This window comes from Panicum virgatum, chromosome 1K, assembly GCF_016808335.1.
Source record: "Panicum virgatum strain AP13 chromosome 1K, P.virgatum_v5, whole genome shotgun sequence".
NCBI lineage: Eukaryota > Viridiplantae > Streptophyta > Magnoliopsida > Poales > Poaceae > Panicum > Panicum virgatum.
Window position 1 is genome coordinate 39,853,117 of NC_053136.1, and position 26,470 is coordinate 39,879,586.

General features: G+C 48.3%; 2 protein-coding genes across 2 annotated transcripts; one reads left to right on the plus strand and one right to left on the minus strand.

Moving 5' to 3' along the window:
• The first annotated feature begins 12,633 nt into the window (after window positions 1-12,633).
• On the plus strand, window positions 12,634-15,452 carry LOC120707328 (BTB/POZ and TAZ domain-containing protein 1-like). The gene is made up of 4 exons (XM_039992204.1): window positions 12,634-12,952; window positions 13,061-13,543; window positions 14,025-14,347; window positions 15,017-15,452. Exons 1-4 carry the CDS (start codon window positions 12,851-12,853, stop codon window positions 15,186-15,188), a joined length of 1,080 nt encoding a protein of 359 aa, XP_039848138.1. The 5' UTR covers window positions 12,634-12,850; the 3' UTR covers window positions 15,189-15,452.
• A 2,880-nt stretch (window positions 15,453-18,332) lies between these two features.
• Window positions 18,333-21,537, minus strand: LOC120707335 (repressor of RNA polymerase III transcription MAF1 homolog). The gene is made up of 11 exons (XM_039992216.1): window positions 21,377-21,537; window positions 21,172-21,237; window positions 20,997-21,067; window positions 20,863-20,912; window positions 19,989-20,062; window positions 19,843-19,905; window positions 19,420-19,507; window positions 19,120-19,182; window positions 18,965-19,044; window positions 18,803-18,874; window positions 18,333-18,714 (listed from the first exon to the last, which is right to left on the minus strand). Exons 2-11 carry the CDS (start codon window positions 21,201-21,203, stop codon window positions 18,633-18,635), a joined length of 675 nt encoding a protein of 224 aa, XP_039848150.1. The 5' UTR covers window positions 21,204-21,237; window positions 21,377-21,537; the 3' UTR covers window positions 18,333-18,632.
• Between the last annotated feature and the right edge of the window lie 4,933 nt (window positions 21,538-26,470).

Genomic DNA, 26,470 nt, shown 5'->3' on the forward strand with positions numbered 1-26,470 from the left:
ACACAAAAAGCACCTCCACAGAAGCAGGTTTGGGTTCCAAAGCCCAATGAGCTGAGGAATCCCCTCGACACGCTCCCTGCTGTCGTAGCCCAGGTTGCCCAGAAGAAGAAGGGGGCGGCTCCTTCCCCTCCGTAGGCTAGGCCTCCACCTCCCAAGAAAGAGGTGAGGTACCACTGTGAGTTCTGTGACAGAGAAGGTCACCTGGAGGAATTTTGCTTCAGGAGGAAGCGGGCTGTGAGGCGAGAGCAGGAGAGACGGAACACGGACATGTACTCTTCTCGGGTGCATGGTCCTCCTCGGCGTAGTGATAGGCAAGATGCTAGGGCGCGCCGTGTAGGTGGAGGTCAGGGAGACGGTGGTGCTTACCGTGTGTAAGGATCGATGGACCAAGAGGGGGGTGAATTGGGCCTTTTTCAAATTTCTAAGATAGTTAAAACAACCTTAACCTATGCAAAGCTAGTAAGGCTCAATTCACCAACCGGCTAAACAAAGCAAACTACACAAGCTAACTAAGATATGAAACTAAGCAAGGTAGAGCTAAGCTATGATCTCTAAGGTCAAGCACATGAAAGATTGCATGAAAGTAAGTGCTTGAAAAGAGAGAGAGTGCAAGAGACAACCGGATTTTTTCCCGTGGTGTCGATGTGTTGGCACACACCCCTAATCCACGTTGTGACACTCACTAAGAGTCTTGTCACCTCCCATGTCACCGAGACTTGGGCTGAGTCTCCGTTCACCATCCCGGCGTGGTGGAGCTCAAGCCACGTACAATCTTCTTCTCCGGGCTCCCACAATCCTTGGCAAGCTCCGCGAGAAACACCTCGATCACCAAGCTCGCCTAGGTGATGCCAATCACCAAGAGTAACAAGCTAAGGCCTTCACTTGAGCAAGAACCGATCACCAAGAACGGATGCACACAAGCTTCTCTCTACTCAAGTCCTTAATCTTGCTTCTTGATTGATTGAATGAACAAGTATGTGAAAGATGAAGCTCAAGGTGGCTCTTGACTATAGTATGAGTGTTTGGATGTTGCCTGGTGTCAAGAGTGGCAAAATGACCCATTGGAGGGGTATATATAGGCAGCTCACACGAATAGAGCCGTTGGAGAAAAGCTGCCAGAAAACTGCGTAGCGCCGGTTAATCCGACGTACCTCCAATAGTCAGCGTCGGTTTAACCGATGAATGTAAACTGCCTCTTCTGAAAACTAGCTGTTACAACTTGAGCAGATTAACCGACGTATCATCGGTTTAACCGGTGAGTGTAGTTGTCCACTGATCAACTGAAAAACCAAGTCTCTGGACAACTGCACCGACGTTAACTCAAACCTATCGTCGGTTTAACCGGTGAGTACAACTTCTGAAATCCTTGGAAAAACCATCTCACTGGTCAATTGCACCGACGTCCCATTTCAAACAGCGTCGGTTTAACCGGTGTATAGAACTTGAAATCCCCTGGAAAAACCAACTCTGGACTAATGCACCGATGTTAACTTCAAACACGTCGGTTTAACCGGTGTATTGACTTGTCCAGACTCTGCTGACTTCGTTTAACCGACGTATAGAAAAGGGAGAGCGTCGGTTAAACCGGTGTTAAAGACTTTTTCTGATTTTGCCTTTTCTGATTTGAGTCTTGAATGAAATCCAAATATTCTTGAGATATAAGTTGAAAGCCACTTATTTGAACTTCTAGGAACCTGAGTGACCATAGTGTACATCCATTTTTGATTGACCATGTCCATGCTCAAGTTACTTGGCCTAAACCCCTCTTAATAGTGCGATCACTACAAAACTATAAAACCTATACTAACCTAAGTGTCCTTCTCAACCTTATGACACTTAGGACTAGAAAGATCCTTAGTCTTGACATATAATTGAGTTGAATACCGAGATCGCCTTTTTGAATAATGAAATTTAGGGGCCTCTTTTGACATATGACCAAATGAGCGATAATGATCTATTAAGCTGCACAAACTCATTAGTTACAATAATGGTTGTCATTAATCACCGAAACATACCTTGAGGGCCTAGATGCTTACACCGTGCTCCAGCGGGTGGTCGCTTTGCCGGCCGTGCTCCTAGTCGTTTTCAGTACGGCTATGGACCACGAGACCGAGGTTTTGGAGGAGGTTTCGAGGCACCACGCTTTCCTCGCGGTGGTGTTCGTCAGTCACGTGGTAGACAGGATGGGAGATACGTTTTGCCTGGTTTTGCTAACCCTTCTGTAGAGCAAATGGCTCGACACTGGTTTGCTTCTCACTTTGCTAACCCCAGTGTTGAGACATTTGCTCACCCTTTGTCTCACTACTGATCTGCAGGTTGGAGGCTTGGAGAACAGGTGGATCATGGACTCCGGTTGTTTGCGCCATATGATCGAGAATGACAAATGGTTCCCCAGCCTCACCACGATGCGTACAAAAGAATACATTGTGTTCGGGGACAATGGAAGAGGAAAGGTACGTGGACTTGGCGCTGTTCGAGTTTCTGATCGCTTTACCCTGAGAGAGGTTACTTTGGTTTCGAACCTTGGGTTCAATTTGCTCTCTGTTTCGCAACTTCTTGATGAGGGGTTTGAGGTTCGCTTCAAGGAGGGTTGTTCTCGTGTCATATATTCCAGAGGAGATTTGGTTTGCCGGATTATACCTCGCGATCGGGTTTTCTTGGTTGACTTCTCTGGAACTCCTCTTGGCCCTTCTTGTTGCTTGTTGGCTGGTCCTTCTTTAGACCTGTGGAAGTGGCATAGGAGACTGGACATTTGAGCTTTGACTTATTGTCGAGACTGAGCTCACTTGGTCTAATCCGAGGATTGCCCCATTTGAAGTTTGAGAAGGATCTTGTTTGCCATCCATGTCGCCATGGGAAGATGGTTGCCGCTTCTCATCCGCGTGTCACTCAGGTGATGACCTCTCACCCTGGAGAATTACTTCATATGGACACTGTCGGTCCTTCTCGGGTGATGTCAGTTGGTGGGAAGTGGTACGTTCTTGTGATCGTGGACGACTTTTCTCGCTATTCTTGGGTCTTTTTCATGAGAACCAAGGATGAGGCTTTCGAGTTTGTTTAAGACTTGATCTTGAGGTTGAAGAACGAGTTACCCCAGGCCATGAGAGCGATCCGCAGTGATAATGGCACAGAATTCAAAAACACTCGTTTTGACGCCTTTTGCAGTGATCAAGGGCTTGAACACCAGTACTCTTCCCCTCACACTCCACAGCAGAATGGAGTTGTAGAGCGGAAGAATCGAACGCTGGTTGAGATGGCGAGGACGATGCTCGACGAGCATAGGACTCCTCGTAAGTACTGGGCTGAGGCTGTCAACACCGCTTGTTACGTGTCCAACCGCATTTTCTTGCGTGCTTTCATGCACAAGACTTCTTATGAGTTGCAGTTTTGACGCCAGCCCCATGTTGACCATCTCAGAGTTTTCGGTTGCTGGTGCTTTGTGCTAAAAGAAGGAGTACAAGAGCATGATCGGCTCGCTCCTGTACCTGACGGCGACCCGGCCGGACATTCAGTTCGAGGTAGGCCTCTGTGCGTGATACCAGGCTTCGCCGCGCACCTCCCACAGGCAGGTGGTGAAACGCATCTTCTGGTATCTGAAATTTACCCCTGAATTTGGTCTTTGGTACTCTGCGGATTCTTCTCTGGTATTGGTGGGCTTTTCTGATGCCGATTTCGGTGGGTGTCGGTTGGATCGCAAGTCGACATCCGGCACTTGTCAATTTCTCGGTACATCTTTGGTGTCTTGGTCCTCTCACAAGCAGGCTAGCGTAACGCTTTCTTCCACAGAGGCTGAGTATGTTGCCGCTGCTAGCTACTGCTCCCAGATACTTTGGATGAAACAAACCTTGCAGGATTATGGCTTGAGTTTTGATAGAGTTCCCATATTTGTAGACAACATGTCAGCTATTAGCATTGCAAAGAACCCTGTCCTACACTCCAGAACCAAACACATAGATATCAGATTCCATTTCCTGCGAGATAACCATGAGAAAGGACACATAGACTTGATCCATGTCCCTTCAGAGAGGCAAACCGCAGATATCCTAACCAAACCGCTTGAGCAGGACACCTTTGCTCGCTTACGAGGGGAGCTTGGGGTTTGTTACCTCTTCTGATAGCTGACTTTTCTTTGGTTAGTTTTGTAGGTTTTATTTGTCCTTCTCTTCGTTTTCTAGGTTTGGTAGTCGCATTGTGCATATGCATTGTACATTTCTGCATTTTTGCATTGCTTCACTGCACTGGCATTCTTGTATACATTGCTATGATCCTCGAGTGCTTGCTAGTGTAGTTTCGTAGACTTGATCATGTATAGCTTGCTCCACAGTATATGTCATATCATCTGAGTTAAGCTATTTTGATTTGAAAATCTGAAAACATGGTCACCCTGTTTGGCTACTAGCATGATAGGATGTATTGATGTGCTTTGCTATCTCATTCATGCTAGTGTGGCTTGTAATTTTTTACATGAGCTAAAATTGTTAAATTTGTTCAAATATTTGTCTGAAATGGAATGAAAAGATCCAGATGGGATTGCTTATCGCTCTGATCGAGCTTTCGGGACGGCTCACATAGCACTAGTGAGAACCCGGGCAAGGCTGTGCATGACTGAAGCGAGTGCCTTAAGCTTCTGACTGCCTTTGGCATAGGCTTGGCCTCGTTGCTAAGTAAAGCATGACAAGCTTTCAACCCCTGGCAGAATCACTTTCTTGATAAGTTTTGATATGCAAAATTAATTCATGATAACATATTTTGGCTGCCTTGGATCACCTGGTATGAGTTCGACTAGCACTGCTTTCTTTCTCCTACTTGCTGTTGCTAGATCATGGGTGATGCTTTTATTTTTGCTGAACTGAACTTGCTAGCTCTAGACTTGATTGATATACCCTGTTGAGCTAGATTCAGTTCCTGTTTATGAAGCACACATGCCTGTCACTAGTTGATCATATCTGTGTATGCCTGAGTGTTTCACGTACACCCTCTGCACGACATTCATTGCATAGCATGATTTCAGGGGGAGGTTTAGGCATCCTTTAGGTTTGATGTGTGTATGTGCCAACAAGGGGGAGAATTTTGGGATAAGTGATCGAACAAAGGGGAGACCTGTTTGATTTTTGAAAAACTTGTTGCGCACAGGGCTTTGAGAGTGCATACATGCGGTGAGAGTTGCACTTGTGAGGGGGGAATGCATTTCAGGGGGAGTTTCTGCTTTGTTTGGTTCCTGGTTTCCTCATTTTGCCTCCACTTTCAGCATGACTGCGTCGAGCGTTACCTCTGTCTTTGAGGGGTCATGTTTTGACTTTTGATCGATTGCGTCGAGCCGTTGCCCTTGTCTTAGGGAATCGATCTTTGCTTGAATGAGTGACTGTTCTTGACTTTCTGAGCTTTTTGTCACTTGCTTGAGTTCTTCACTTTCTTGCTTCTCTTTTTATCACTTCTCTGGTTACAGGTGGTGTGTTGACAATGCACTCATCAAGGAGAGATTGAGAAATGTTGAGTACTCTATCCTGCTTGTGATGAGTAAATTGTCAACCGTGCGGTGTGATCGTGCGCTTGGTCTTTGGATTCCAGGTACACGGGCGTCGAGTGTCGACGGAGAGTTGCTGTGGAGGAGCTCGGGCCGGGCGGCAGCTATGGCGTCCACTCCTGGATCGAAGGTGCAAGCGGCGACGGAAGGCGGGTTTCTTGGTTTGCGCCACAAAACCAAGGAGGTGGACGGCGGTTGAAGACGCCAAGTCGTGGAGGCACGGGCGTCGGTCTCGGGACTGACGGAGGCGACGGGCGTCGACGGCGTCTAGGGCCTCGCCGAGGGCGAGGAGGAGACGGGCGTCGGGCGGCGTCTAGGGCCGTCAGAAGGCCGAGGCGGGAACAGCGTCTAGGGCCACGGTGTGGAGATGGGAATCTTCCCGCGCGTGGAGTTTTGGCGGTTTTCTCAAAACCGGCCAACGACCCGGGTTTCGCGGACCCCCCAAAAACCGCGAACCGGATCTTCATCGAATGGCGGCATCGCGGAGAAGACTTCGACTCGAAGAAAGAATCTCGGCCGTCGGATGAGTCCATTGTATCTTTTCCAGTTTTGCCCCTACGGGCCTTCTAGTTTAAAGTTCAGCTCTAGGGGTAGTTTAGTCTCTTTGGTTAGAGGGTTAGTGGGGTTAAAAGAGGAGAGGGGGAACCTACTCACGTCGCCCCTGGAGACAGCACCCAGACGCAGCACTCCTTCTCCCAGGTGCCATCTCCTTCCTCACTTCTCTGTTCCTCCCTCTCCTCTCTAGGCCAAGGATGTTGGGGATGAATTTTTGAGTTCTTGTACTGAGATTGATCGGGAAAGGAGGCCCAATCCTCCTTGTGCCCTCCAGGGTTTTGGAAGCAAGTTAATCTCGCACACTTTGTCTTTTGTTTTTGGATGAATTCGATTTTCCTTGGTCGGATCTTGAGCACGAGTTGACAAGTTAATTCTTGACGTTTTCGTGATTCCTTGGGGGTGCTTCTAACCCTTCTATCCTAGTTCTAAAACCCTCGGATTCACGAGTTCCTTTGAATTGAGGTTTTGGTGTTCTTGAGAAAACCCCAATCTTGCCTCGGATTTCGTTGATTTCTCCCAAACCATGGAGTAATTCGTCGATTCCTTCTGTGGATGTGTTCACAAGTCCCTTGTGATCATGCCTGCAAATTTTGGTAAGATTTGGACTTGATTTGCCCACTCGATCATCGGGTTTTCCAACAAACGCGGGCTGAAAAGGGTTTCTGGGCTTTGTTCGTCCCAGCACCAGATGAACCGACGCTTTGAAATGGTAAGCGTCAGTTCAACCGCTGAGTAGGATTTCGCGGGTTAGGGTTTTCCTTTGTTTGTCGTTGCACCGGCGCTTTGAAAGAGTTGAGCTTCGGTTCAACCGGTGTCTTCTTGCCCACGATTTCTGCCCCTCTCTGGACAACTACACCGGCGCGTCTCCATTGCACCGGCGCATATACATCGGTTAAACCGGTGCATGCCGGAGTTTGCATCGGTTCAACCGGTCCTTTGGTTTCTGTCTTGGTGGCTCCTCGGGTGAACTGCACCGGCATTTTTCCCGTTGCACCGACGGGTAGGATTTTGTTTACACCGGTTTAACCGGTGCTCTTGTTTCTGTGCTGCAGGCTCTGTTCATCGGTTGAACCGACGCCGTTCAAAGTAAAGTGTCGGATCAACCGGTGAAGCATACCTTGCGTGCTTTCAGCTGCTCTTTCTCGCTGTTTGCTTCCGTGATCGTTCTCGTTTGGTTCTAGGGTTATTTTGTGTTGGTTTAGCTCTTCCATAGCTATTCCACACTTCACCTAGGACTCGAGGATTTGGGTGTACACTTGGGACAAAACCGAAGCTTCTATTTGCAAGGATTTTAATCGGCTCCCATTCACCCCCCCTGGTCGCCCCTTCGGTCCTTCAACCAGCTCACAGATCCTCCATCAATCATGAAGGATGGCCATGGTATTGGTCGCAGATCAGCACTACCACATATCATTTTTCAGTTTCTTAGTCAGTAGCCATGGTTGCCATCTAGGCCTCTTCACCAATAGTCGCCATAGGGATACTGCACTTCCCTTATCCATGGAGAAAATGGTTATGTGAGACTCAACACCAAGCAAGAACTCTTGAGAAAACACCTTGCTGCTGAATAATGAATTGCTCAAGGATAAAGCAGGACTAGCAGTAAAGACGCTCCCCATCATCTCCAAGCCACCACTTGGCCCATGAACACTAATCAGTAGAGAGCTAGAGAATACTGCTTCGGGAGCAAGACGAACATCCGCTGATGCTGGGGCTTCAAGGCCAAAGCGCAGGCATTCCATCGAACACGTGGAGTACACATCAGTGTTGAAGTTGAGGTTAGTGACAAGCGTCGGTAGTTCTGCATGGACTGCTCCGGTGTTGGAACGTCCTCAGACATGGTCTCCACTTGCAGGAACGTGGCCGTAATGCAGTTGATGCTTATGTCGATGTCGGGTACCGGCGATGAACAGTTTGTGGGCTGATCGATGTTGATGATGCCAGGAACATCGGTGGCCATCACAGCAACAGCAGCAAGGCCGGTGTCAGGGGTGTGCTCCTTGTCACTAGTGGGTGACATAGAAGCCTGAAGCATATCTGACGATGAGCTCGCCATGGTGTCTAGGTGGTTCTTCTCCATGGTAGCTTCACACTCTTGGGATAGCCCATGTCTAGCTGACAGCAACCTGTATACAAATACCGGCCATGCAGCTCCCCAAAAGCATCTGCTGCATCATTCTTGGAATGGAACACCACTCGATCCAGCACACAATCTGATCCATCAAGCACACATGCACTTGCTCCACCACTCCAAATGGATCAAACACAGTATGGAGTACCTTCTCGGTGATATGATAACAAACCAGCTAGTTTCATCATTTTCGTGTAGGAGTACTAGCTAGAATTTATTACACTCCTCATAACATAATATTTTATTTTAATAATTAAAATAACAAATTAGTGGCGAGGAGGAGGCTAGAGGAACCTTATCATTTTGTCGTCGTCTCCCTACATAGGCCAAAGGGACAAATATATACGTACTGCGAAAGAAATTGTCAATGCACATAAAAAAATATCTTGAAAACGGCAAGAGTTGCACTTGCACCCTCTAGATATATCTGTCATTCTCTCCATGACTCCATCGGTGCAGTCGTACAGAAAACTCGGTTGCTGCGTGGATCCGAGTCAGCAATCTCCTACCACGAAACCCAAACTTTTCCTGGTCGATCTGTTGCTGACACAGCACCTGCTGGCCACCTCATTTGCCAATTCCAAGCATGATTAAAATCGCCTAAACTATAACTAGTAATTTGCTGCCTTATTGTCGTACATGCCCTCCCAATATCGTGAACATGGGTTGTTTAGATCCATAGCATTATGTATGTGCACCGCGAAAGATTCTATATGCGCATAGACAACATAAGCTCGGAGAAAATGTATGTGAGCTCATCGCGTGGTTTAAAATGTTTTTGTACGCAGATGCACTAGGGATCATACGATGCTCTCCTCGGAAGCTATACCCACGAGGTGTCATCCGACCAGAGCTAGGGTTTACCGAACTCAGCTCGCAACAAGACTTAGCTCAAAAGACTAGACTAATAGGTGAATTGTTACTCTCACACCTTCAATTTTCAATATGGAACTAAATCTAACAAAAGCGAGACGAGCAGATGCTCGAACCACACCTTTTGCAAAAATTACATAGCAGCCCTTTATTTACTTGAAAACAAGGAAATTTTGCGATCCAACTATCCAAAGGCCCAAAATAAGAACTCTTTATTTGTTTATACTACCTCATATGACTCCACTGCACGGAAATAGGTAATTTTTAATTGATTGGAAATGAAGTATGAACACACACCGGCTTTCTTCTCTGATAAGATTTACTTTTCTATTTCCGGGCTAAGAAAGGTCAGCGCCAGTCTTTTGAATGGCATGACACTATTTTGAGGGGGAAAAGAAACAATACCGATGCCGCGAGAAAGGAGAAGACTGCCTGTCCATCCCTCTAACAAATTGTTATATTCAGACGTATCGCCCTTGTTCAGTTATTTTACGCGTTTGAGTTTTTGGAAGTCTTCCATTAAAAATTGTTTTTTTTTGAAATTTTCAAATTCAAGGGCCCGTGTCTGTTGGCACCGTGGAATGGCCCTTTGGTTTTCAGATAGCCGATAGCGCTTCGAAAAGCTTCCCGTCGCTTTCCGACCGCGTGAACCCACCCTTGTACTTCCTATATAAAAACTCGTTCTAGCTGCGCTCGTGCTCCCCCGTTTTTTTCGTTCCGCGTAGTCCTAGAATCCCAGTTCTTTCATTCTTTCACGGCAAAATTTGCTCTAGGACACTGTTAGAAATATGTCTTTGCTAAAAACCACTAAGAAAATGTGTCTTTGTTGAAAACCATTATAAATACACACTCATTTGCTGAAAGATATTATAGCTCATATAATAAGAATTCCACCATAAACAAATCACAAGGCATATAAATCTGGACAAGAATATCCCTACCCATCATCTTAGAGCCTCCATCTTGCGCAACGGCCGCAAGGATTTGCCACCGGAAGGGGCGCCGCTGGAGTGAAGCACCTGCACTCGGCGGAGGGGACGAGAGGGCTGCGCGGGGAGGGCTGCACAGCAAGCAGGCCTGCCGCCGGCGTGGCTGCTACTGGGAGGAGCAGCAGGCGGGGGTGGGCGGGGTTGAGCGCCGCGCCGCCGGCCGTGAGGACCTCGCGGGCTGCGCGGGTGAGGGCCGCGCGCCGAGCAGACCTGCCGCCGGCGCGGCTGCTACCGGAAGGGCGGCAGTCCGCGCCGCCGGCCGCGAGGACCTCGCGACTTGTGAGCGCTTCCTGCGGGAGAAGAAAAGAAATACCCGTGGGAGGATAAGGCACCAAGGGGCAAAACTGTCATTTCCTATGGCTGTCCAATTAAATCAATTAAAGTAGTGCTAACGGTGTCTTTGAGCAAATGCACCTAGTTTAACTGGGCGAATCCAAAACAGCAAGCGCGCTGCCAACCTTTAACTGGGCGAATCCAAAACAGCAAGCGCGCGTTGCCAACCTTCCTAGCGCGCGATGCTATAGCTGCCGCGGAGCTGCACTCACCCACGTGAGTGAGTGATGTGACGGTCGAGGTATTTATTTTCTTTTTTCATTTCTATTTTTTCCTTCACATTCCATTGACAACTTTTGCATGAAAATCATACTAAAAGATTATACCGAGACTTGTGTTTCGAAATTGTATGATAAATTTGAGCGTAAAAAGTTATACGAGAAATCTTCCAGATAACATCTTTATACAATTTATGCTAAAAAGTTGTCCTCTGTAAGTTATATTTATAAAAATATACATTAAGTTATATATATATATCATGAAAGTTGTGCTAAAAATTGTATTTCAAGTTATTACGAAAGAGTTGTATGTAAAAGTTATGTACATCATAAAAAGTTATGATGAGAATTTTTCCTTTTCAGTTGTTCTATTTTTTTTTATGTTCTATTATGTGTTGAAGCTCTCTTGATAACTTTTTTTTATAAAAATTGTTGACTATTGTACTCAAAAGTTGTATGATGAATTTCATGCGTAAAAAGTTGTATAATGAACTTGTGTAAAAGAATTTGTACGAGAAGTCTCCTTGATAAAGATAATATTCTACAAGTTATGCTAAAAGTTAAGTACAAGTTGTACTAAGAAATTATTCCTCAAGTTGTTAGAAAAAAATTATACGTAAAAGTTATGTATATCATAAAAAGTTATGATGATTATTCTCCAATGAAGACGCGCAAAAGTTATACTAAAAATTTATATTTACAAATTATAAATTTCCAAAAGTAGAAAAATACAGAAAAAAAACTTTTCAAAAAAAAAGATTGCTGCTGTCGGAGCCTCCTGGCGCGCGCGGACTAGCATGGCCCGTTTAACTGCGTCCTTCAGCATAGATGTAAACACTACTACAGAACAGGCCTTTATTCCAGGCCATTTGTCCCGGCTGTCTTTGGATCAGGGACAATATGTGGCTTTTGTCCCGGGTCCAACGACTAGCCGGGCCAGCGGGGAGATAGAGGTCTTTTATCCCGGTTGTAGGCACCAACCGGGATAAAAAAAGTAGCTTTTTGTCTCGGGTGGTGGCTCCAACCGAGACAAAAGACCCCGTGGCCTTTTTGCCCCGGGTGGAGCCACCACCCGGGACAAAAGGGAGCCTTTTATCCCGGGTGGAGCCAGCACCCGGGACAAAAAGCGATCGACGTCTCCCCCCTGCCGATATTTTCTAAGTCGCTGGCTGCTCTCTCCTCTCATTTCTCTCCCTCTCCTCTCTCTCTGCCTTATCTTCTTCCTCCCGCCCCCTTCCTCAGCTGCCTTCTCTCCTCCCTCCCTCCGGCCCTCAGCTCCCTCCCCGGTGCGGGCGGGGCCGGCGAGCCGCAGCTAGGGCGCGGCCAGGCCCCGGCGGCGGGCACAAGCTCGGCCCGGCGGGGGCGCGCGGTTGCCGGCGCGTCCAGGCCCAGCGGGGGCGGCTTGGGTCCGCACCTCGGCCAGCGACGGCGAGCTGCGCCCGCTGGCTCGTGGCGAGCAGCGCCCGGCCGCGGCGGCGCAAGGCCGCGGCGGAGCAGCGCCCGCTGGCCCGTGGCGGCGCGGGGCCGCGGCGGAGTAGCGGCCGTGGCGCTGGGACGACACGGCGGCGCGGGATCCGGCGAGCAATGCCCGGTGGCCATGGCGCGGGGCCGCGGCGAGCTCAGGTTGCGGCACTGGGCTGCGGCGAGTGGAGGCGGCGCTGGGCTACGGGGTTTCTCTTTGTTTTCTTTTTTTTTCATCAATGATTCTGGGATTGAAATTGAAATTATGTGAATGATTTGGTATGGATTATACGCATGATTTGTTTGTGGATTTCGATTGTGATTGGGTTCGTGAATGATTTTGTCACTGAGAATAAAAGATTTGGAAAAGTGGGAGCCTGCATGTGGGCGAACCGCAGGCGAGGTCGGGCCTGCGAGATTTTTTTTATTTTGCAAAAATATCATTTGTCCCGGGTCGTGAGCTGCCGGGACAAATGGACAAAGGTCATTTATCCCGGATGCTCAATCCCGGTTGAAAAACCGGGATAAAAGGCTATTGGCAACCGGGACTAAAGCCCTATTATGTACGGTTTCCAGCAAAGACACACTTCTAACGGTGTCCCTGATCAAATTTTGCCTTCTTTCACACATTCTTTTCTAGCGCAGCTTTTCTCTCTAAGGTAAATCCTTTCAGGTCATTTAGATCACGGTGTTCTTGAATTTCGCTGTATCATCCCAAGAGCAGCGGCGCAGGGATCTGCCTGCAGCAAAGATCTTTAAACTTGCAATGGCGCCGTGCGCGGATTTCTCCGCGCTCCGGGCGTCGCCGGCCGACGTGCGGGTCGTCGCCTCCGACGGGAGCAGCATCGCCGCGCACTCCTCCGTTCTTGTGAGTCCAGTTTCTTCGTCAATTTTCTTGTGTGGAAGGATGCATGGTGAATTCCCCCCCGCTGATACGATTCCGCTGTTGCTTTGGGAATTCGGTGGCGGACCCAAGGCCGCGGCGTCGCCGGTGCTGGAGCAGATGATCCTGGGCGCGCGGCGCGGGTGGGATGCTGGCTGCACCGTCGTCCGCGTCCTCGGCGCGCCCTCCGACGCCGTCGCCGCCTTCCTCCGCTTCCTCTACCGCTACCCCGGCGCCAGGGGGACGGCGGCGGCGGCGGAGGAGGAGGAGGAGTGGGCGGAGGGCGCGGTGGGCGCGCACGGGGCGGTGCTGCTGGCGCTGGCGCACGCGTACCGCGTCCCGTGGCTGAAGCGGCGCGCGGAGGCGGCCGTGGCGGCGCGGCTGACCGCGGAGCGCGCGGTGGACGCGCTGAAGCTGGCGGCGCTCTGCGACGCCCCGCGGCTGTACCTGGCGTGCGCGCGCCTCGCCGGCAAGGACCTGGCCGCCGTCGAGCGCTCCGAGGGGTGGCGGTTCGCGGCCCGCCACGAGGCCGCGCTCCTGGCCGAGCTGCTCCAGCTCCTCCACGACGCCGACCAGGTGCGTGGCTCGCCTCGCCTCCGTCGGCCAGCTGTTACGACACTTACAGAAACAAGCAGCCTAGTCATGGCACTGTCAGATTTGTTCATATCTGCATGTGCATGGTTCATCTTTAACCGCCATTTTTTTAGATCAACCTTTGATACGGTAAGCTGCATACGATTTGTTCATATCTGCATGTGCATGGTTCATCTTTAACCGCCATTTGAAGTCATTGGTGATTGCAAACAAGATCACATGGATCGTAGGCAGATACACTGTCATCTCATTATCAATGCCACACCCCACTAGCTTATCACTTACCAACCCTCAAAAAATCAAGTATTCAGTTTGACGCAAGAGTTTGCAAAAGTCCTAGACTCCTAGCAACCACCGGAATGAATCCAAATCGACCACGACCACGAGCACCACGATTCCAAAAATCTCTTCCCATTTCTTGACACGGACACGTCGGTCTCAACCAATTTTTCTTTTCTGACAGAGAAAGAAGAGGCGGGAGAGGGAGCGGGCGGCGCAGCACGTGTACCGGCAGCTCAGCGATGCCATGGCCTTGCTGGACCGCATCTTCGCAGCCGACGGCGCCGGCGAAGTGCGCGCGGAAGCTTCGCCGTGCGAGACCGACGGCGCGCGCCGGGGCCTCGAGCAGCTCAAGCGGCACTTCGCGGCGTGCGGCGGCCGGGCCAGGAAGCCCGCCGCCGCCTGCCCGCGCTGCAGCCGCGCGCTCCAGCTCCTCCGGCTCCACGCCTCCGTCTGCGAGGACGACCGCGCCGGCGGCGGCGAGCCGTGCAAGGTTCCCTTGTGCAGGTAAATTCATCGCAGATGAACTATCCCACGGCAGCGTCGTGTGAAAATTTTGATTCCCTTCTCCATTTTTGGCTGTGCGTGTGAACGACGCTGTAGGGCCAGTTGGTAGTAGCAGTGTAGCACGCGGGAACAGTGATCGGCTTTGTGGTTGCAAGTGTCCTATCTGTTGTCCCTACCGAAGATGTAGTTTTCAGTCACGTTTGCAACTTGCAAATGAATGGCATGAAAGAAAATGAGATCTGAAGGACCATCTGACTATTCCTGAAAGTGCATGCATCCAAGATGCATGTGTTAGATGGTATTCGGGTATTCACCTAACCTTACTCTCTCCGTCCCAAAAAAGAATATAAATCTCGCATATGAGAAGTCAAACAATCTTAAGTTTGACTAAATTTATAGAAAATAGTATTAATATTTGTATTACAAAATAAATATCATTGGATTAATTATATATTATATTTTTATATTAAATTTATTTGAAAAACATAAATGTTAGTAATTTTTTTTGTAAATTTGGTTAAATTTAAAATTGTTCGACTTCTCGAGATGCGAGATTTATATTCTTTTTGGATGGAGGGAGTACATATTTACCACAACTGTGCAAGTGCTGTTTTTCTCCCAAAAAACCCGCTTGCTCAGACCTGAAGTAATTTTTGTTTCTTGTTCCAGCAACCTGAAGGCCAAGTTGCAGGAAGAGGGAGTGGACAAGACATGGAAGCTTCTGGTGAAGAAGGTGACCAGGGCTAGGGTGATGTCTGCTCTGGCCAGCAGGGAGGTACCAGAGGTTGTGAAGAAGTCATGGGCTAAATACAGCAGCCGTAGAGCTGCCAGATTCAGATAAAAAGGGAAGAAGATGGAGGAAATAGTTCTGCAGAAAGCCAACGCAATCTGGGTATGCTTTGGAAGTATTCCTTCTGTATTTTTTGGGGGAGGAACACTTAAATTACACGCTGCATCTACGAGTGGCCAAACAAGCCTGATGCCTGCATATTATGTGGCATCCTTGTGACACTGTTGGGATAGCGCCAGAGTTCAACTTGTACCAATGATACATTCATATTCATTCATGATTTCAAATATAAAAAAGGAAATGTAAGTTATACTCTGTTCTGCTGGCCTGTCAGCTAACCAGCCAGCAATGCTTTTTTCTCACACCGAATCAGCACCAACCACCGGCCAGTCACCACAGCCAACCACGGTCCAATGCGTTTCTTGCATTCTGAAGTTGCTCTTTTCAAGGTGTGCGGCGAAGGCAAGCAAGCTACCTCGTTTGACTTGGAGGCCAGTGCAAAAGCATCCGGGTTTGCCAACACCGAACACAGTTCGGGCAACGATCAAGGACCACGGCGTAGAGAACAAAGCAGCATGACAGCATCTTTCGGAGACAGACGACGCGTCGGCCAGCACAAGCCTCGTGTTATGCACGCCAAACAGAAACGCCACCGACTTTCCCGGTCTGAAAGAAGAGCGCCTTCAACGACTTCTGAATAAGAATTGGCCGATTTGGTGAACCTTTTTTTTCTGCAGACTTACTGAAGAATGACCTCGTGGCAGCTGCTGTACGCGGGTCCATACTTGTTCACCGGCCACTCTTTCTGCTAGTTCAGCTAAGGTGATACTCAGCAAGCTAGTGATATGCGTGGGATACGCATTTGAAACGGATGTTAGAGAGTGTCTACCTGGAGCAGCAGCTCTGAACCCCAGTTTTCAACCAGAAGAGACAGCAGACAGCCTCAGGCTACGTACCATCAGGACATAAAAACAAGTAGTGTGTGTTACGTTAATTTGTGGTCAAAGTCCTAATCACTTGCTTGACACTAGTCTACCACGGAGCCCTAGATAAGCCATGTGAGTTTCACTATGATCAATGCCGCTTCTTGGGTTTCACAGTGCGACACTGCGACCGTAGGAGGGCCTACATGTGAACCGGAAGAAACAGTGAGGCAATTCATAGTCCATTGATCCATTCTGAATTTCATTCTGATCGACATTTCCACTAATCGAGCTGCCCCAAGCGCTAACGGGCTATGAAATCTGAACTCTGAACTTTCAACCTGAAACCGTCTCGCTTCAGAGTTCAGAGTTCAGAAAGGGAAGAAACGAGAGATACCAAACTAAATTGTTCACCGAGCTATCAGAGCACAGAAGCTGGCTTCACAGATTTAAAACCACAACACCTCGATTCTCCTTACATGATTCAGCTGAAAGAAAATATTTTTACTTCTATGTAACTCCACTCATACCACTACTGTCTATGTCCTACTATGGTCAGGGGGAGACAAAATTTGTGTGCCTGCGTTGAGAAGACTGCACACCGGAGACCAAGAATGATCACCAACTTGTCGATCAGCTAGCCGCAGCAGCTCGCCAGGCGGACGCTAAGGATCCAGCCGGTTGTTCCTCGGCGTGTGCCGCCGCGCGCGCGCGTAGTCCCTCGTCATGAACCAACGCATCCTCTTCCTCTCCTCGGCCCACTCCTCGGCGTGCTGACGCCCCTGCTGCTGGTTCCTGCCATGGCGCCCGCTCCCTCCTCCTCCTGCTGCTGCTGCTGCGCCTTCTCCTTCTACGAAACGAAAGAAAGGTTCTCATCAGTCCAGGCGCTCTCGGCAACAGAGCTGAGCAGCAGCTGAGCTGACCACAGTGAAACGCAGCTAACCCAATGGGTGGGTAGGGCACTTACCGACGAGCACCTGGTGATGGAGCAGGGGCCTGAAGCTGAGGAGGAAGACGAGAGCGACCAGGCTCACGAGGCCGACGAGCCTCATCCCGCACGCCGCGCCTTCTGTAGCTTCTTGTGCTCCGAACTCTGAAGCCCCTCGCGCGCGTCGTGCGCGCGTGCGCGCGTATATAATGCCCGCAGGGGGGTGTCTCGTGTCAGAGCATTCCAGCAGGAAGTTGACAGGTCAAATGACAGGAGATAAGTTTATGTGTTTTTTTTTGTGTCAGCTGCAGAGTTGTGAGCACAACGCCTCTGGCCGCTCACGTCTCGCCTTTCCCTGCCTCGATCGGGCTTAAAACTAGTCTCCCAAGAACTCCGATGTCCTGCGAAGAATCTCTTGTTTCCGGAGCTCATCGGCCTCATCGGTTGCCTGAACCCAAGGTCTCCATCGCGGTTGCTACTTGGGCATAGCTCCCAGTTTTCAAGTACTGTATCAGACAATGCGACGACGTCTCAAATCAGATTCGGAGGATAGCCAAGGAGCCAGCCAGCCACATGGCGTGCATCCGCACGCAATGGGAGACCATGGTTTTGGTCATCTCCAGATAAGTTACGGCATGTTTGGTATGGCTCTCTACGATGGAGCTGAAGTTTGCAGAATATATTAATATATTTTATAACAATTTTATTAAATCTAAAATAAAAGTATAATGACTCAGTAAAAATATCCTTGATTTATTTATAGTTCTAGCTCTAAGAATTTCTGGAGGTGGGTATGAGCAGCTTCAAGACTCCACGAATTATCTAGAGTTGAAGCCATGCCAATGAAGGACTGCTTCGTTTTGACGTTTACCATACCTTTGGTCGAGCTGCTTGTTTCCGATGACTCCCAGCTTGGCTTTTCCTCGAAGGCCTGCCAAGCGTTGTGCGAACTTAGATGGTTTTCATGCAGCTCGATTGTCGAAAAATATGCGATGTCCTGTTTTCTCAAATATTATCCCATTACTGGCTTTTGTAGAAACAACATGTGGCTAGTTGGCTGACGAGCCAGCCGAACAAGCTAGAATGCTCCCTTTGTGGCCAAAATTTTTGGCAAGCTTTGCTACCTACTTTACTGTACATTAACCCAAGTTTACTGCATAAAGAAGACCCAAGTTTTGCACAGATAACTCCTTGAGCATGCCATTTTCCCATCAGAGAATATCACAAGCATGATGTCATGTGTAGAAATTGAACTGGATATCAAGAAACACTCCTTCAAAAAACGCCAACCGAACCCCTTTTCTTTTTTGCAACAAAGATGGGAGTTCCATAAACACCAGTCAATGAACAGTAGAGCAAATTTGATTACACAATTGTCTGAAATATTTTATTCTTTAACTAAGCAGGACATAGAATTCAGTTCCAGCAAGCACTAGAGTACGAACATAGCGTGACAGTTCAAACCTCAGGGATTAAAAGTTTGCCGCTACCAAATCTCCAATCCGCATATACAACGCTAACAAGAGCCATAGCTTCCGCAGGCTACGATAAAAGGGAAGTTATATTAAAAGCTTCCTAACGGGAATAGGGCATATACGCTATATATTACACACACACAACAGGTTCTGAGCAGAACGCGGTCAGTCATATGTCCATGTCAATCAAGGCATCTTCCTCTTCACCATCAGACGCCACACCAGTTAGGAAGTCATCTGCTGATAATTTGCTGCGGTAAAAGAAGAATATGCAATTAATTTGTAAATAGTTATGTTGTGTTCCCTGTAAGAACCTTGCAGATTGGAGCAAGCACCTACCTAGTGCAGTGACATCGAAAGCTCACAACTCGCTTTAGCTTCCTATTGTAGAAGAAGTAGTAGAATGACCATCTACAAGGAGAAAATCGTATCGATATTAGCGTGTCAATTTTATTGCATAAGCTAAACATCACGTTTGTAGCTTAGTTCCCTTGAACATACATGGCCCCTTTCTCTTGAACTGGATCTCCATCAGAGTCTGGGTTATAGCTGTAGATGTCACACTCTCTGATTTTGATAACCTGAAACATAAGGTGTAAACATAAAATCGAAGGACTATACAACTCCCAATCCAAACATTATGAATGAATCATGACCTCATCAATAGCTTTAGTCATACTGTCCAGAAGAGAACTGCCCTCATTTGTTGCTGCCCATTGCTGAACAGAAGTCCAATGTCAGGTTATCAAATTAGTGAGAAAGGCAAAACATAAAGCCTCAGGATCATTTTGAATTAGTTAAGCCTCATGATCATTTTAAAATAACTAGGTGATATCATGCCTTGTGATTGTTTTTCCTTTTCGGAAATTGCAGTCTTACTAAAGTAATCTACTTATATGTAGAGAACCAAAAAAAAAATTCAAACCACAAGATAAAAGAGAAACAATAAAGCATACCCTAGAAGCATCAGATAAGTAGGTGTCTATCATCTGCTTGAAACTTTCCATCTCCTCTTCTTGGAAGAACAAGTGTGCCCGAACAGCACTGATATGTGAACAAAATGTTTACAAAAGAATGTTAAATTTAATCTAAAGGTCGTGCTATCATGCATGTGTGGCATGACAGCCAGGAGACCTTAAGAAAGTTAGAAGCATCAAATACCAAAGACCAAGGGAAATGGAGAGAATTGAACTCTCAGCTCAAAGAGCAACGGTTATTAATCCGTCTGTCATACCATCTGACAACACCCCCTTTACGCTGGTAGGAAAGGACAAAAAGCGGGTTTGCCATATCGCCCCAAAAAAGCTGACTATGACATTACCCAAATATCCTTCCTTCCAGATTATATTAGAACACACTCACTATGAAGACAAACTTACCTGAAATCATAATCTGGATACATGTGCCCAAGAGTAAGAACTAGATATATCAATGTCTTCCGGCTGGACAAACATCAAAAAACAAAAAGAAGTTAGGCTGGCCAAAAAGTAAACACGCATAATGAAGCTAATCGACACATCCTAACCTTGATCTGGAGGATAGGTGCTCCACTGGTGAAGAAGGGTCACTGTCAGAGGACTTTCCTAAGTAATCAAGAATCTGAAAGCAATACCAATTCGGTGCTGTTATATAAACAACAATAGTTGGAATGAAATGTTGCATCTCTCAGTAAAATGCTTCACAGTTACCGGGGAGATACATTACACGAAACAGCAAAATACAAACTTCAATTGTGATACACCATTCGCGACATTAAGTAAATTTCATGTTAGTTAGAAACATTATTTGGCTTCTGATGATCAATCAGATAGCTAAGTCAAACACTCTTACCATTGATTTACAAAAAAAAAAATGACGACCCAAACAGCCTACAAGCCTAAAATGACAGGTGGAAAATAACATAAGACTGCAGATTCAAGTAGTGTGGCATTAAGCAACAAAATCACACAAGAATCGTTCCATTTTCTTACAATTTGTGGAAGAGGATATCTACAAAACTTGCTATGCTTGCAGAGTATCAATTGCACACATGAAAGGAGACATCTAAACTAATGGCATACAAATTAACATATACTACAAAAGGCATTTACAACTATGTTCCACCTATTTATATGTTATTTTGACTTAACACAGCACAGGAGACTACATGCTGTGTTATATACTGTGAACAAACGAACCATATCTAGAAGCAAAGTGAGGGGAAGCATAGAAGCCAAAAGATGAGTGCACACAACCAGGGCTCAAAGGACTATCTGAAAGTATGTACTAACCACAATACTCTATTTCACAGTATCTGATTCCAAAGAGAGGACAACATTACATGCGCTGATTCATGTCGTTGTTGGAAGGAAAAATATCTCAATGATTATACAATTCATGGCTATGCTAACTGCATGTACCTCATGTTCTAGGCTAATTGAAAGCCGGCGGTCTGTCGCAGTGTGCTTGCCTGCAAAAGCATACTATGTTATCAAAAGCATGTACCCCCATGCTAAACAACGAGACGAAACGGAGCATGCTCCTAGGCTCTTACATGAGAAGGCTTCAAGGTTTCCTCTGATTGCACAATCGCCGAGGTTGAGTTGGTCGAGGAACAGATTTATGCTGGACGAAGACAAGCAGAAGCGCAGAATTAGTAAACCGGGGAGGGGGGTTGAACCGAATCCTACCAAGAGGGCGTCGGCAGCAGCAGGGAATGCCGTGCTTACCTGTCGAAGGGGGTGTGTTCTAAAAACTTCATCCTGGGTGCCTTGTGGACTCATAAAAGAGTCGATCTACGCATGCACGCCCGACAAATTTTGCAAACGAATTCGAAATTAGTGTGTTTACTGGGTCAGATCCGAATACGAATAGCTTAGGGTTTGGGGCGCTCCGCTACGCGCAGCAGGAAAGGAGGAGAAGGGGCGGGCATACCTTTTCGGGGCTCGTCGCCGGCAAAGGGCCCGGCGTAGACGTGGCGGCGGTCGTCGCCGGCAGGAAAGGGGTGGCCGCGAGAGAGAGAGAGAGAGAGAGAGAGAGAGGAACGTGGGAAGAAACAGAGACGACGAAGGAGACGAGAGAAATGGGCGAGCCGTGTGAAGGAGACTTGTATTGGATATTCTGATATAGGAGGCCCCAGCAGCCCATGTGCCACTTCCGTGCCTGTTCCACCATCCTCAACCACAATTGGATTAACTAGGCAGGTTGGCGCGCTTTGCGCGCCTGTATCAAAATGTTTGATCTAAAATAATAATAGAAATATATTATCATGTGCTACAGTTAAAGCAATATCATATTGATGTATTTTAACAACGTGTTGATGTATCGTGTGCTACAGTTAAAGTAATATCGTGTTGATATATTTTAACAATGTGTTGATGTATTGGATGAAGTCTGAAAGTTACAGGATATAGGTATAGTAGTTTAAAGTCCGAGAGCACGCTAAATGTATGGATATATATATTTTTAATAATTTTGTTTTATGTTAGTAGGTACGGTTGGTGGAGTGATTTACATTTATTATTGATTTTGGTAGCGTTAAAGATAAGTTTAGTAATTTTATTTGATAGAAAAAATGATAAGATTAGAAATGAATGGATGACTCAATTATATTTTGCGAGTTCACGAAGTGAAAACAAAATCCAATAAATAATAGAGGATAAATATAGTATATAATTTTTTTTATTATTTTTGTGTATAAAAAATAACTAAACATTTAAACATGTGGGTCCCACATGGTTTAGTTTTATATTATAAATTATTTTTAATTATTTTTTAATTATGAACAGTACCTGGGCCCACATAAACAGTAGCTTTTATTATTTTCTATTATGAACAGTATCCCGGGGCCACATGAACAGTGCTCCCGGGCCCGCATGAACAGTACCTCCGGCCCCACGTGGGGCCACGGCTCACGAGAGCGCGCCGAATCCTGGCGCTTTAGTATAGGTTATTGATGAACTAGTAATTGAAAATCGGTTTGAAGATGGCTGAAACTATTGATTTGGTTTGATTTGAGAGAAAAGAACAAATAATTTAGGTTGATTTAGATGAAATAGTGAGTGGGTAGAGTTGGTTTGGTTTCTAAGTGTGTTAATAATAAAATAGTTTATTATGATTTTGGCATGGTTTCCAAAGTCCAAACCATTAACACGTAGTAATCTACTTCCTCAATTTCAAATAATTATTGTGGTTTCCAGCATAAATTATGTGCTTCTACTTGTCTTCGGAGGGAGTACGTCAATTTTCCCGTTGCAAAGCCAACTTATGAGTTAATCTCGCTACCCAGCGGCCGATGACATTTCGATTTCCCACATCTTGGCGCGTTGCTCATGCAATCTACCACCACCATCAACATTCCTTAAATCTCACATCCCCTTTCCAAGCAACCCAAGATCAGCTAACTTCAAAAAAAGAAAAAACAAGATCACCCAATAACTAGTTGTTCATCTGGAGCGGCATCAGTAGAAGGACGCACCGCACCTTAAAATAGCAACAGATAGGAAATATTCACATACCCGCGGACATTAAACCTGACGGGCACGAATACGGGTCTAAGTTTATACCCGTGGGTACGACTTAAAACCCAATGGGTATCTATCTCTGCGGGTATGAAAAATTGATATCCTCACCAGCAAACTGCCATACCCGCTTCAATAGCGGCCATGTGAACCATAACTCTTAATATACTCTTGTTAGGGTTTTCTTCACTCCTACCTCCACGCGCCGCCAGGCCTGACTGCCCCTCCCCTCTCTCTCTCTCTGCGCGCCGCCAGGGCCCATCCGCCCCACTCCCCCAGCCCCCATCCCCGGCTCCACAGGGAATGGCACCGCGCCGCCGCCGGCGGTGCGCCAGACCCGCCCCCTCCCTCTGGTCGCTCGACTGGTGGCCCTGATGCCCCCTTCTCGCGCCCTCACTCTCGTTTTGTCGCTAGGCGCCATCTCGTCGCCGCTAAGCGTGCTATCACTCGGTACTCTCCCCCCCCGGACCAACCACCACCGTGCGAGGCCTCGTGCATTAGACCGGCCGCCGTCGTGCGGGGCCTCGCCACCCTAGACTGAACGTCGACGCCGCCATACCGTCATGGGTCGTCCTCACCATCCACTACAGAACAGGGCTTTGTTCCTGCACATTTGTCCCGGTCGTTATTGGACCCGGGACAAATGAAAGCTTTAGTCCCGGGTCTAAAGTCTAGCAGCCAATAAAGAGTAGAAAGAGACCTTTTATCCCGGTTGAAGACTTCCACCGGAATAAAATAGTATCCTTTAGTCCCGGTTGGAGTCACCCATCGGGACTAAAGGATTTAGTCCTGGTGGGTGACTCCAACCGGGATAAAAGAGTTTCACGGGCGTGGCCTCCACCTACCTCTCATTTATTTAACTCTGTCCCCTCTATTATCTCTTCGACTCTTCTTCTCCCTGGCATCTCTCTCCCTCGAGCTTTCCTCCTCCTCCCCTCCCTCCTCGATCCGGTCCTTCCTCCCTCTCAGGCGCAGCCGGGGGCGGCGAGCCGCGCCAGGCGCCGGCGGGAAGCGCGCGGCATCGGGCCAGCAGCCACGGCCAGGCGCCGGTGGGGTGGGCGTGGGCCGGCGAGCCGCCGCCGCCGCAGCGCGCGGCCATGCCGGCGGGGACGGGATGCGGGGGCGGCGAGCCGCGGGAAGCGCGCGCGGCCAGGCACTGGTGGGGGCGGGCGCGCCCGGGTGCGGGCCGGCGAGCCGGCCAGCTGCCGCCGTCGCGCGCGGCCAGGAGCCACAGCGACGCTGACGGGGACGGGGCGCGGCCCAGCAAGCCGTCGCTGCCACGCGCGGCCATGCGCAGGGGCGGGCACGCCCGCCGCCGTGGGCCTGTGAGGGCGGCATATGTTTTTTGTTTTGTTTTTTTTTGTTTGTGACTGTGGTGGCCAATTCTTGTATGATGAATCAAATCAGTCTCTTGTATTGTGAATTAGATTTTTGCTATTTTACTTGTGTGATGTGTGATGACCATGTAAGATAAGAATGTTTCTAGCTTCAATCTGAATTTTTTTTTTCAAGTGTGATTGTATCTTTGTGAGGGAGTTGAGCATGTTTTTGTGATGGAGTGATGGAATTGGAGCTCGAGGAGGGAGGAGCCGGTGGTGCGGAGCTCCGGCGGGGGACGCTAAAAAAGCCCTTTTTGTCCCGATTGGTGTTACCAATCGGGACAAAAGGGTGTCTTTTGTCCCGGTTGCCAGACCCGGGACAAAAGAGTTCCTAACCGGGACAAATCAAGGTTTCTGTAGTAGTGATCACCGCCCATGGAGGCCTAGACCGACCTCTGCCACCGTGGGGTTGTCCTCGGCGCCCTCGTCCACTCCTCTGATTCGTGCTACTCCTAAAGATGATGTCACTCGACGAGTTTTTGTGTATTTAATTTCCTTAAGTTTGCGGATACACAGGTATGACGGCGGGCATGTGATATCCACAGATAGCATGTACGAGTGTGATTCTCTTGTCGTGGCGGGTAGCGGATGCAGGCCTGAGTTTTAGCTCGCGGATACATGTATCTAAAGGATATACTCACACGAATTTTACCCGATGCTATCTATAACCACGCCGCAGCAGCCCAAGGTGGTTGCACCTAGACATACAATACGAGGCCAGATGCGGCAAGAGGGTGACCTGCTCGTGATGCTCGTGAACCCGCGTGGTGTGAGGTGAAAAAGCTTGTGCGCGTGCAAATACAGGTAACCAATCAGCATCCGGCAGCAGCTAGGCTAGTTAAATGCAGTATGTCCAATCAGCGTCGTGTTGCATGCGTTGAGCCTGGGCAGCCGAGGCCTGGTTCGCTGGTACAGGCCAGGCTCTGCCCAAACGAGAACCAATCACGCCCCAACTGTATGGAAAAAAAAAACAAAAACAAAAGTTACAAAAGAAAAAACAACAAAAATTGTTGCTGCCGCATAAGTCTGTGCATTTTGTTCCTACTGTGGTGCCGTACGTTTCCTATGTACTAGCCTTTGAGCCAGCAGCCCAGCGCTTGCTAATTGCCCCTCCCTCACCCGACACCAATTGGCGGTTAATTATGTGCAGCCAGCAATGCATAGTTCTTGGCGAAGCCGCTGTACACAACGAAGTTGAGCGTGCACATGGCGGCCATGGTCCAGAGGAAGTAGTCGAGGTGTCCCCGGTTGAGGTCGTCGCAGATCCAACCGGGGCTGCCTGCCGTGGCCGTGAACGCCGCCACGACGGCGTAGATCGGCCTGATTGGTTTGCGGATAGCCAGAGCTTGGCTCGCATGCTGCGTACAGGCCTGCTGTGGCCAGGCTCGCCGGGTGACAGAACTGCTTGATTGGTTTGCGTACGCATGTACACAGGCGGGGTTCAGACGCTGTTTGGTTGCTGGCTCATCCAGTGCAAAAGTGATTTTCTGTGTCTGCACGTTCTCCCATGTACATGCCCATGCGCTCACGCTTGCACCAGCGGAGCCTGGCTCCAGGGAAACGGTCGATTCTCTCGTTCCTCTGGAGCCTGGCCGAGAGGAGCAGCGTGCAGCCTGGTTGAGGGAGGGGACCAGAAAACCAAATGCGCGGAGCCTGCATCCGACGAGCCTGGTTGAGCTGCATGCAGCCAACCAATCTGGTCTGCTGGCTTCTGTGGAAAGAAAGGAATAATAGGACCTTCGATTGTTGAGTGCAAACAATTCAAGATGTATTAGTTAGAATTGCGACGAGATTGTTGTTTGCTACCAGGTAGGTTTTAGGCGCCTAAAAGTAGCTGCAGGTGTTTTAGGTCGACTTTCAGGTGGCACAGATGTCACCATGTGTCTGAAACTAACTCTGTAACGGTTTATTTCCCTCTTAATGAAAAATATACTCAGACACGATCGCAGAAAAAGGAAAAAAAACCAGGCCCAGGTAGCTCCCCAGCGCGATGGTGAGCAGCGCCAGCGATGTGCGCGTGCTCTTTATGGTGTCCGGCGCCTCGGTGCAGAAGAACTCCAGCTGCGCGATATAGCTTGAAGATTTCAGTGGCTCTTAAGTAGTAGCCACTCAAACAGAGCATTACAACC